Here is a 12,717-nt window from a genome sequence, read left to right as displayed (position 1 = left end):
TTGAGCTTTCCTGTATTGAGCTAGTGATGAGAGGAAATGCTACAATGTTAATCATAATGAGCCTGACGCTAGCTTGTCTATGCCTGGGGGACTGTGAGTCTTGGTTTGGTGAAATAACGCCATCAATATCTACAGCTCCCCGTGTATGTTTTTCCGTGCTCATTCTATGTCAGTGTACACAGTGTGCTCTTCAGATAGCCAGGTACCACATTATATGCCGTCTTCCCACTGGTCATCTTTTTTCATTAATAACGAATCATTTTTCATTCCATGTTCATTAAAAGGTAAGACTTTTCCACCTCGTGGTATTATTAGTTCTCATGCTGATCGATAAATGTCCTTGTCGGAAACTTTGCATGATGTAATTATGAAGAAACCCTGTCCTCGCTGGACAGTTTTTTTTTGTACTAGTGGTTTCCTGAAATCCCTCTGTGCTTTTATGCACGGAAAGAAAGACTGCAAATCGGGTTTGTGTGCTTTCCTAGAGTGGTGCGGTTGAGCTGTCACCTTGCCACACCAGACAACTTGCAGGAAAGGATGTGGTCCCTGAGGGTGACTTGCTCTCTATCTGTCTCTCTCTTTTCTTTCTTGCTCTTACATTTTCTCACATTAACATCGTATTAGAGGCCTAGTTTTGTCATTTTTTTCCTCCAACAGCCTTCTAAGCTGTTAAACAACCTACGGTAAAAGTATTTGGACAGTCCTAATGCTGTTCTGCCAAATGCTTTAGGCAAGCCCTGAAATTAGGCTCCTTTCTTTCTGCAAACATTAATCCAAGCATAAATGAGTGGAGTCTAGGCGTGTGTGCTTGTGTGTGTGTGCGTGCGTGTGTGTGCGTGACCATCCTCCGTCTTTGATTGAGAGGGGTGCAGTACCCTACCTGATCCCAGGCACGGGACCCCGGCACGCTGTGTGTAAGGGGAGGTGGGTGCTCCAGAGTTGGGAGGAGCTGTCTCTATCAGTAAGAGGAAGATCTGCATTGGTTTATATGGTTGTGGCTTTGTTTGACTGTTAAATGTGCTAGCTTGTGCTGTTTTTGTTTGTGTTTACATGACTGTGCGTGTGTGTGCACACTGCACAGCCATGAGTGTTCTCAGATGACAGTCCACTACGCTGACTGTAGGACCTTCGTTTCCGGCCCGCAGACGCCATCTGCTGACCCTGCATATTTTTCTCATCAGCAATCTCTCGCTCTTCCTCTCCACCTATTGCTTTCTCACATTTTCTCTCGCTCGATTGTTGCCATATTCTCTACACATAACTGTCACTCCTTTCCAATTTATCCTCCCTCAAACTCCTTATCTTTCTCTTGTCCCACTTATTATGCTGTATCATCAGCAGCAGTGAATCCCCAGGCCTCCAACCTCACTATCCATGCCACCTTTCATTCTATCCCCGCAATCTTCTTCACCCTACTCCCACCCACCAGCCCCACTCCCCATCTCACTCTTCTCACCTTTATATTTCTTATATTTTGTAGCCCTCGCCTGCTGATGCTTTGAGTCTTTGAAATTGGTGGAATAGGCTACCACAAGATAAAATCGATAAAGAGCCATAGATTGGAGAATGTTTGTTTTGGGATGAAATTGAATTCTGGATCTTTTCTCAGCCTGATGCTACATCTCGTATTGAGGAGAGTCTTTAGTCATCTTTGTCACACCTTTATTTGGCAGGCTTGAGGATGGCAGATGAGAAGGAGTACAGGGCAATGGGAGAGGAGAGAGATTGAGTTGGTGAGTCACTCTCCATAAGAAGGGCACTGCAAACAGTCTGGAGCAGGCATTGTCTGTCTGGCTCGTATATATATGCTGTTGCATAAACACTTGCCTTTTTCATGGGTGCTGGTCTATGCACTGCATACTGTATACCACAACTTGCCTCAGTGCATAAATAGCGAATTCCACCATGATCCTTGTATATTTTTTAATTTTCTGTCCAGTCAGTCTTACATTTAAAAATGTTTTATTTGTTCAGTCAGTTTACCTGTCTGCATCATCCCCCAAGAATCAGAGGCTTTTGTGTTTTGGATGTCACTAAATATACTATTGGCCATGGGCCAAATGGGCATTAGGCGATGGATGAGGTTTCCAATAATATGAAGCATGCAGCTGATGTGGAAGGCTGTAAAAAGGTCTGAAGAGGCTGTCAAGGTAGTGTGAGTCACCAGATTATGTAGGATCTCAAGCCCAAGCTTTTTTTTGTTGTTGATTTGGCTGCTTTACTGTAAGTGTGGTTTAGTGGTGTTAGTAAACATAGCCTACCACACGTCTTTGTGGGGATTCCTGGATTCTACACAAAATGATCCACTATACAAGAGTTCAAACTGCTGAGGGCACTGAAAATTGTTTTTGCTTAGGACATTCACACTTCTGACTGGGCACTAATTACTGGTTATTTAGTAAGAAGATGCTCTGCTTATCATTAAGTCATAGAGTAGGACAAACCCTGAAATCAGTTGACCTATGTATAAATGATGCCCTGAACAAATATATCTATCAAAGCCACCACATGTGGAATTTTAAAATTCACAACTTTGATACTCCCATTTATAGTAGAATCAAAGAATTCACAATGCATGATGGTTTTATGATTCACTCATGTTACAATCTATCTAGAATTTTGTCACCCTGATTGTTAACATTGTAATTTTGCTATAATGTTCTATTCTGTACACATGGTATCTATTGCATGTTTCCTCTATTGATCTTCCTGAACATTTGAAAAATATATTGACATGATTTGTTTATGTGATGTCAATTGGACTTTAAATGAGGAAATATATCTATGAAAGACTGTTCATACCTAGGACATTTGTTGTCCATTATTTCTGGCCCTGAAGTTGAACCCATTGTGTTATTATCTAACTTACAGAACCAGAGTAATATACAGTAATGGAATTAGCTCACATTTTGTTCTTCACAATCAGATCCCAGCCAATTGTCTTCAGCCTTTGCATATGAACCCCTCAAAAACTAAGCTATGTTTACTTGGGCCACCCTGTAACACTTGCAGAGTGATTTAGTTTTACTATAAGAGTAATTGGAATGGCAAAAAAGTAACTGCAGTGTTTTCAGAAAAAAATACAAAAAATATATTAAATTAGTCTAACCATGTTGTCAACAAGTGTATCTGTGTAAGGGGTTAGCAGATACACTCAAGACAGCAAGGGAGAGAGAGAGAGAGAGAGAGAAAGAGAGAGAGAGAGAGAGAGAGAGAGTGAGAGCCAGACGCACTGAGAGTCTGGTTTTCTTTCAGTTAGTCCGTGTCTGGGTCGCAAGACTGTTCTGGTGCTGCTACACCTCTCTACTTCTTCTTACTCACTGTCTGGAATCAAGCCTGACTGGGAGGGAATTATGGGGACGTGTTCAAAGAGAGGTGTGTATATGATGGAAAGGCTTGTGTGTGTGTGTGTGTGTGTGTGTGTGTGTGTGTGTGTGTGTGTGTGTGTGTGTGTGTGCTGACATGCCACTTAACTGAGAGTTTGTGAGAGAGGGGAAAGTTGTGAAGAAGTAAAGGTCCAGTGGTTGCATTGACTGTAGGACCAGGATAGCTTAAACATTAAGGAGACGGTTGTACTTTGTCAGTGTGTTTACCTTGCACTGTGTCCAGGTGTATCAATTTCTCTATCTATTGTCTGTTGAGATTGAGGAAGTAGTAATACTGTGTCTTCTTTCCATGGAGTTGCGTCAGTGGTGAGTATTGTTTGTTTGTTTGTGTGTGTGTGTGTATGTGTGTCGTTTTTCTCCAAACCAATGTACAGTATGTCTAAACCCTACTGTGCAGACACAGACAAAGGCTCCTGTGTGAGTGTTTGTCGAGGAAAACAAATGACTGTTCTGTGTGCGCGCCTGTGTGTGTGTATGTGTTTGTGGGTAATGTGTGCACCCTTGCACTCAGGGGGAGCAGTTGCAGGCGTAGCTAGGAGAACTCAGAGGTTATTTGAGATCATTAGGCAGCAGCTCTCTTCTCTTTTCTTCTCTGCTCTGCTGTCAGGGTTAACCAGTGTGGAGCAACAGTTGCAGACAGCTGGGAGCGAGTCATACTCTGACATTAGTTGAACAGCTGTTTTATCCCCGTGGCCTGTGCCTGAGAACCAGGGTTTAGATATGACACAATGGGCCTGCTTTGTTTCATACCAAGACAATGGTTGTGATTGCTGAGCGCCACAGAGTGTGCTACCCATACTCAAGCAAGCAAAGCAAAGTAAGAGATACTAAACACATTGTATTGTGTTTTGCATATTTCACCCCAGGAAAGATAAGTCTGCTGTTGTATTTTTTATTTTTACAGTTAAGTTTGCACTCGCACCAGCGCTTCCTTGGCTTGTGTGTATACATGCTTATTTGCATTGTAGCCTTCTGTATGTGGGCCTAATTGTTCTACTTGCTGGAAAGAGGCCTCTGATAGTGGTAACTAAGACAAGTGGATCTTATTCCCATAGCAACCAGAACATATCTTTCCCAAGAGCAGAATTCATTAATTATGCCTTTCTTTTACAAGACCTTTATTTTCTAAGACAGGAATTAGAATGCATGCTCAATTTCCTCCTCAGCACAAGAGCTGCACTGCCGACTGCATCACCTCCCCAGCTGCTACCCAGACAGCTAATAGAGAAAAGCTTTGTCGCCTGGAGAATATTAATACACTCAAATCTATGCACACACATCACACTTACACACACTGGTAATGGTTTTGTGTACTTGTTTATGTGTATCAGTGTGCATGTTTATGGGTGTGTTTGCACCTTGTGTCATGAACTATTCCCAAATACAGCCAGCAATGCTTTGCTACTTCAATCTCATACAGCCTTGCCTTATTTTCTTTCTACCTTATTATTGTGAGTCTGAAGTAAAAGATTACATATAATCCGTCAGCCTGTGTTTGTGTCTGTGCTTGGGTGAGAAACAAAAAGAAGACAAATGAGGGAAAAAGGGAAAGTTGATACTATGTAATAAAACGTCATGACAGGTTAGGCCCGTATTTTGTTTTTATACACATTAACATCACTGACATAGAGAGATGGTTTTTTTTGGGTTGTTGAAGTCTGTTTTTGTATGAGCAACAATAGCGGGAAGTCAATTCATTTATTTGATAAAAAATACTCAACAATTTTCATAACCCTGGTAGGCACACAGAGTGCACTGATCTAGTTTGGGATCCGCCACAAATGAGACGCACTAGGCAAATGTGCATCCTGTCGCTGTCAATGAGTTTGCAGTAGAAGAAAATCATGTTTCCCAGCACGGGGAAGTGAAACGGATTCCAAAGAGAGTCTATGCAAGACCACTGCTGCATTCCACTTCACAGCTAAGGACTATCATCTATGCTTCAAGTAGTTTCCCTTTGGCATTTTCTGGATCTGATATGACTGAATAAGCTCGAGCAGCAGCTCTGTCTCCTGCTTGCCTTGTTTCTGCTGCCGCTATCCGGTCTTGCCAGATCAATGCAGGGGAGTTGAGAGCACATGTAATGATATATCATTCTGAAGAGCTGAGTCTAGCCTCAGCTCCTACCTGCAGCACTGTCATTCAGTATTCTGCTTGGTCAGAAGAAGAAGTCATCTGCCTCTGCAATTCTCTCCTCTCTCCCTTTGTCACGCCCCTTCCCTCCCTCCTCTCCTTTCACATACATACACTCATCCTCCGCTCACTCCATTTTCCCTCCCTCTCTTAAGTAGCGCTGTTTAGAGAAAATAGAGTGCAGAGGTCTAATTGTAGCAGAGAAGAGAGCAGTAATGAGCCAGTGCACCGCCTGTCCTCCAAATTTACATGGAGAAAGATCGGGAAGGGTGTGTGGAGGTAAAGGAAGGGAAAGTGAGAAAGCTAGACATGAGGTGAGAAAAGAGGGAAGCGGCAGTATGAGAGATGTAGGGAGGGAGTAATGGGGAGCAGAGAGAGAGCTGAGTGTGCTGTGTCAGAGGTTCACACAGGCGCTAGCGATTTATAGCTGATCTATTTGGCTCAACAGAAGGCCTCTACCCACACTGCCCTCTCTTCCTCTCTCTGCCACACACACACACACACATATTCCCACATGCACATTCTTCCTCTGTTTATCTGACAATCAAATCCTACATCTTAACACTTATCAGTTTTCAAACCCATCACCATAGCTGTACATATTGGTTTTCATTCATGTCCGTATTTAGTTTAAATATATGAGCGGATTCAGGGATTTTGGAGGTTTGAAAAAGTTTTTTTTTACTGAAGTTGGGTATTTGTGTAGCTCCAAGACATGTCAAGAACATATCTAGAAGTGCTTATATACAGATATAATAATTTATATTTCTTTGCCATGAATATGAACCACTTGCAGTACTACTTGCAGTAATTTAGAAATGTTTTTCTTGCCCATTTTGACAGGTCCGGTGTGTGATGAGCCAGCAGAGGTGAAGAGGAAAGGTCGCCCTAAAGCAGAAGTGCAAGAACTGAGAAGCATCCCTGTGAGTATCTCTCTTTGAACTGAGTAGGTGTTTGAAGTGGGCTTTATTTTTCCTGCACAGAGTAGTCAGCTCCCCATGAATATGCACGATATATACAACAATACAGTATAGCAATAATCCTTGCATGTATTGAATTCTCTCTTCCTCACCCCTGAGCAGGCCCATATGATAGTACAATGGAAGGAAGAGTTTAAGCGCCGCTCCAGGGTTAAGTGTCCATGTTCAGGCTGCTGGTTAGAGTTTCCCAGCATCTATGGCGTCAAGTACCACTATCAACGCTGCCAGGGGGTGAGTCACTAACCTCTGTTCTTTCCTGTTATGCGGCTATTTCTACTTTATGCTGTGAGTATGAGTAGTCTTTAACAGTGGATCACAGTAAAGATATTTTAAAAGCAACAAAGGAAGGACCATCACAGTCTGTGATAAATTACCTGTTAAGTCAGTTCAAATCAGAGTTAAAACTTCCAGATAATTTATAGTGCTCACACCTCAAATATTTAGTGATTAATTACCGTATATGGCTGTTTCAAGAACCTGTGATTATTCAACTGAAGTAATATGCCTCCAGTAACAGCTACCCACTGTCATTTTATTTTGCGTAGAGAGGGAGCCCACTCTAAATCCCCTCTCATCATGTCTGTGTTTGTGTCTGTACCAGGCCACCGTAGCTGAGAAGCTGAGTCATGGCTGTCCCTATTGTGAGGCAGTGTTTGCCACAAAGGTGCGCCTGCAAAAGCACAAGTTGTGGAACCACCCAGACAGGGTTAATATGGAGCCCAAGGACGAGCAGCCTAAGCTTCAAAAGACCACTGTCAAGTCCAACACCAAGAAAAGGTGACTAGGATTTAGATCTCAAATTCCCACCCACACTGACCCACATAATGTGGTTAGTAACATCATAATGCTGACTGCCCAAAACTTTCCTCCCTTGGTCTGTGAATTCAGGCCCATAGAGAACAGTCCCCCCTCTACGATGTTCTTCAAAGTGAAAAAGACCCAGGAGGTGTCCATGCCCTCTCAGAACGGGGAGCTGGCCGACGGGAAGAGTGAGAGGAAACAGCACAGCCACACTCAGCCTTCACAGCAGATTCACCAGTCCCAGCCAGTCCAGCCTCAGTCCCAGGAGTCTCACAGTACGTCGTCTGATGCGGAGGGCAGTGAAAGTGAATGGGACAGCCTTCCCCCTTCTTTCCCTGACGAAGACCCAGAGCGAATGAGGCACAGTAAGATTACAGCATATCCTTTTTAATGGACCACAAGTTCTAATTAAATGCTTGTAAGTGTATGTGTTTGACCGTTTCCTGCTCTGTGTTTTTCTCTTGAGCCAGGACGTAAGCAGAAAACACCTAAGAAATTCACTGGAGAGCAGCCTTCAATATCTGGAACATTTGGATTGAAGGGTAAATACCAAAAAATGCTCTGACTTCACCCTGTTGTTGACAATAAATTATGTTGTCTAATGAACACTTGCCCATAACAGTCAAACAGCCTTGATCAGTTATCTCCTGTGGGTGTGATATTAATAAGTGAATAAATTAAGTTGCGAAGAAAAGATTGTTACTAGGAACTGGGTGAATTATTCTTGATCACTGACAGTACAGCAGGACACATGTTGAAGATTCACTGAATAATGGACACCATGGGAGGACATGTACCACTGCTTGAGAAAGAACTTAACAACATTGTGTGATTGGCTCTGTGAGTGATTATGAATGCTCCCTACTGCTGCTGATCAATGGTGCTGGTCTTTTAACAGTGCTAACGTGGCAGCTGTAGAGGTGTTTCATATCCGACTAAATGAATCAGTGACTCACACACCAAGCACACATCACATACACACAGCTTTTCTAGAATCTCTCTCTTTTTCTGTCTCATTGATATGCTGAAAATGTCTCATGACTCATACAGCATACACTAGGCTGTAAACTACTCATCACCACTTATCAAACTATCCATCCACAGTTTGCAGGACTCACTGCTCTCGCTTGCTCTCTTTCAGTGTGCCTGTCAGTGATTCAGTAAAACTCAAAACAACCGTTTCTCAGTTTCTACCTCTTTTTATTTTTTATATCCAGTATCAACTTTCCTTTTATTAGCATTTTTCTTCAGCATTGTCCTCCACCTGTCCCTTTCTGCTTGTATCTCTCACTTTACTTTGAATATGTTCAATGGGAGTATTAATTACTACCACGACTGTGTGTGTGTCTATGTTTGTGTGTTGTAGGTATGACTAAGGTGGAGGAGAAGCTGAAGGCGGGCCGTGCGAAGAGATCAGAGGGCACTGGGTTCAGTGAGGAGCCCCAGAGAAGACCGACTTCAAGTCAGTCCTCCAAGAAAGATCCAGCTACAAGCAGCTCTGGTGAACACTTAGATCAATTTTTTAATTTTGTTTGCTTCTAGGGCCATGTCCTCACGTACCAAAACCATCTTTTTTTCCACCCGTCTTCCCTGGATTCGTTTCAAGAATAGTTGCGTCCAAAGGAAACCATTTGTAAATGAATCAACACGCTACTTTATATTCCAGGCCTATAGTCGGCGCTGTTTCTACAACAGAAATTCACCAAAAAACGGAGAAGAAGAGCATAGTTAACTTCCACTTCCCATCATAACATGACTAGCTAGACTAACGTTCTCTTAATACATCCATGGACTATAATCAGACATGTATAAAGTACTCGAGACCCATACTTGAGTAAAAGTACAAGTGCTCTATCAAAAAAGTGACTTGAGTAGAAGTTGAAGTGCTCTTTAAGCACAACAGTAAAGTGGAAGTACTAAAGTATTCAAAAGTTTGAATGTCATATTGATTATATTATTTCAAATGTTTAGCCAAGGCCGTAGCCAAAGGAATTAACTAATATTAAATATATTATATTAAAAATAACAAATATTAACAAATACTGAAATAAAATTTACAATTATCACACTGCAAGTAAAATGAACATCCTCTCCAGCACAGTAACGATTAAAGCCCCAAAAACGTATCACACACTAGCTAGTAACGTGTGATGAACAGGAATGTTAGCAAGCTAGCAACATACAGATAAACTAGCAGCTTCACATCACAGGGTCAAAAGGTAAACATTCAGTACTCACTGCAGACTGAAACAACTCAGGAATAGTTTACTCTGCAGCAACAATAGCTAAATAGAAAGATTACAAACTTACATTGTCTCTGACTTCTGAACGGGCAACCGTAATGAAAAGAAACATGATGCGATCTCAGGGATTTCTTATTGTAAATTACGTAATTAGCGTACGTAACTAACGTAGAGGTAACTACACATACTGTAACCTACACAGTCTCCGTAGCGTGAAGAATTCACAACAGTAATGAGTAACGATGCAGCACATAAAAAATGTATCGGCGTAAAAGTATTAAACTCATCGAAAATATGTACTCAAGTAAAAGTGGAAGTAGGAGAAAAAAATAATACTTCAGTAGAGTACAGATACAGCCTTTTAGTACTTAAGTAGAGTAGTGAAGTAGTTCTACTTCGTTACTATACAGCTCTGATAATCAGACAACTGTATATTGGTTTGGGATTGGTCAGGGATTATTTTACATCACTACACATTATCACTTGTTTACACAAACGTAGAGTTAAACTGTAAGGCAAGGAAACATGAATACTAAGTACACAAATGAAAATATACATAAGAATTATAATGAGAATCAGAAGTTTTATTGTCATTGTACAAAATGAACGACATTTTTAGCAGCAGTTCACCCAGTATTATAAATCTAAAAGACAAGAAATAAATAGTAAAAGATTTTTTTTACTATTTATTTCTTGTCTTAAAAAGAAATATACACAGAAAAATCTGTATGTGAAGGTGTGAATGTGTTACCGTACCAGAAATATTTGATCGACAATCTGACATACTAATATTGTTTCCATGTTTCTAAGGTGCCGACACCCAGTGGCAGCGAGCAATCCACGAGCGAGGTGAAGTAGTGTGTCCCACCTGTTCTATCGTCACCAGGAAAACAATCCACGGCCTCAAGAAACACATGGAGATTTGCCAGAAGGTCAGTAGGCGCTCAGACTGGGAGCGGGGTGGGTGATATGTCATATTGTCAATTGTTTTTAAACATTTTTTTTCTTCCTGAGTATGGAATAAAGCTCTCTCAACCCAGGGCTGTTATTTCTATATTGAATTATAACTTTAACTGCAAAGTTATTAGATACCTCTCCCTATGGACTCCAGTGTGCAGAGTCTAGGGAGCCTTTACAATGATGCTATTGATTGGAAGGCTGTGGAAGTTACACCAGGCAGTATCTCAGTACAGTAATCTCCACCAGTTTTCTCATGTAATATCCTTTACTCATCTGCTTTGATATGAAAGCTAATATCAGTTGAAATGGATAAAGGGAAAGGACACTGTGCACTCCTTTGGTTTGTTTGCATTGCCCACATTTGTGGTCAATAGTTATATACGAGCAGTATAAACGAGGTAGGGGTGAAGCACAGAAGAGGTTCATCAAAGTACATTATATTGATTTCCTGAGGGCAAATCAGCTGGGAACGTGCAGTAGCCTCGAGGCCCTCAGAGAGACATATTTCTACAGCCATTTTAATGGCTCCTTGGCCCAGTGGCCCGTGTGACTCTATTAAAGTGACAGTTTGCCGTAAAGTAATGACAGAATCACCACATTACCACTGGGTCACTCACCATCCAAACACATCTGTCTCCAAATCAATACTGAGGCGAGGGGAGTAATCTACGAAAAGAACACTTTGTGTTAAATTGGCTTTTCTGGTTCCTAAAGTTTCTAGATGTGCCCTTTGTCCTCTGTTTTGACAAAGAAAAGCACACTAATAACAATCTCTATTAAGTTACAGATGAAATGTTGCTATATTGATAGATCCAATAAAGAGCATAGCCAGCAATAGCAGGTTACTTGTTTCCTTTCATAGAAATGTTATTTTATCCTCTGTTTGGCCTTTAACCCCTGCAGCTCCAGGATGCCCTGAAGTGCCAGCAGTGCCACAAACAGTTCAGGTCCAAGGCCGGCCTCAACTACCACACCATGGCTGAACACAGCACCAAGGTACTGTACATCCACAGAGGCACACACATGCACAAATGTGATCTTGTAATTCCTGATACTTGCTTAACACCAGTCCAGTTAGTAAAATGTTCTCCCAGCTAAGGTCTGAACCTCATATTGTCTAAAGTGCATCCTATAGACTGCCCCAATGTATATCACAGGGGTCTTCAACGTTTTTTAGACCAAGCACCCCTTAACTGAAAGAGAGATAGTTTATACATTGTGTATACATACTTTTTTTTATGTTAAACATACACGTGTTTATGTGTGTATTAATGTGTGTTCTCAGACATTTTAATTTTAGATTAAAAAAAAGAATTAGCAAACAATAATTTGGCGGCCCCCCTGGAGTAACTCTGAGGACCCCCTGTTGAAGATCTCTGGTCTATCAAATAAAGTCAACAATATACATGTTCCATATCATATCCACATGTATTATCACTTTTCAAATTCAGATAGTTTTAACATACAGACACGTTGAACTTTTATAGAAAACAAATGGCTATCTTTACCATTAATAAAATGTGTCCTGTTGTAGCACAATGAACTTAGGGCCTACATTTAAAGTAAAAGAAAGCAATACAAAATCTTCTGAATAAAATAAATAAAAAGTACCTCTTTTAGACAATGTGCAAACAGAGATTTGAGCAGCCCATTTTCTCTTTATTGTTTTACATATTTGTCTAATTTCCTGGGGAGAGAAATTGGCCTGTGACTACCTTGCCAATAGTTGGAATCTTGGCTTGAATGGAGTTAGTGTCATTCTCATGTGTAGGTGCTTATTCGTGAGCCTGGAGTGATACTTGCTTTTGATATTGTTCACAGTGGAGAAAGCTGACTCACAGCTGTAAGTCGATCCAAACATGGTCAAGGTGTGTAGTGCTACTTTGGTAAGACCAGGGAAAACACAACACAGAAACAGAAAGTAGCACAGTCAGTTCCTCTCTATGCTGTTATTTCTCTCACATCTCTCTTAGCTGTTGTTCTCTCTAGTGAACTGTCTATGCACAGTAAACAATCGATTTGATTGGCTCAATTTAGTGAAGCGATTGTCGTATTAACTGGATTAGCTGTGCTCGCAGTCTATAGCTGCGGCTATCGGAAAAAACAACGCCCCGTATTTATTCTCATTAATTTTTTAACAAATTGGTCACAGGTCTTGATCGAACCACCACTCGATCCAGAACTTGGTGATGCCCGCTTTAGACTTTTTTACTT

At 41.3% G+C, this 12,717-nt stretch overlaps 1 protein-coding gene across 9 annotated transcripts in view; it reads left to right on the top strand.

Moving 5' to 3' along the window:
- Positions 1 to 12,717, top strand: part of znf512b (zinc finger protein 512B) — a 29,647-nt gene that overhangs the window by 4,881 nt on the left and 12,049 nt on the right. For 7 of the 9 annotated variants that reach the window (XM_028582846.1, XM_028582843.1, XM_028582847.1 and 4 more), the window contains 8 exons: positions 6,363 to 6,442; positions 6,602 to 6,730; positions 7,101 to 7,276; positions 7,388 to 7,665; positions 7,771 to 7,842; positions 8,667 to 8,801; positions 10,354 to 10,475; positions 11,407 to 11,499. In XM_028582846.1, coding sequence (XP_028438647.1) covers positions 6,363 to 6,442; positions 6,602 to 6,730; positions 7,101 to 7,276; positions 7,388 to 7,665; positions 7,771 to 7,842; positions 8,667 to 8,801; positions 10,354 to 10,475; positions 11,407 to 11,499 — 1,085 coding nt within the window. Of the gene's footprint in view, positions 1 to 3,270; positions 3,376 to 6,362; positions 6,443 to 6,601; positions 6,731 to 7,100; positions 7,277 to 7,387; positions 7,666 to 7,770; positions 7,843 to 8,666; positions 8,802 to 10,353; positions 10,476 to 11,406; positions 11,500 to 12,717 lie in introns of those variants that run through there. The other 2 variants (XM_028582849.1, XM_028582850.1) reach the window with 2 other exon arrangements.

This window comes from Perca flavescens, chromosome 7 (genome assembly GCF_004354835.1).
Source record: "Perca flavescens isolate YP-PL-M2 chromosome 7, PFLA_1.0, whole genome shotgun sequence".
NCBI classification, from domain to species: domain Eukaryota; kingdom Metazoa; phylum Chordata; class Actinopteri; order Perciformes; family Percidae; genus Perca; species Perca flavescens.
Note: the sequence above shows the minus strand (reverse complement) of the source record. Positions and strands in the feature narration are given on the sequence as shown.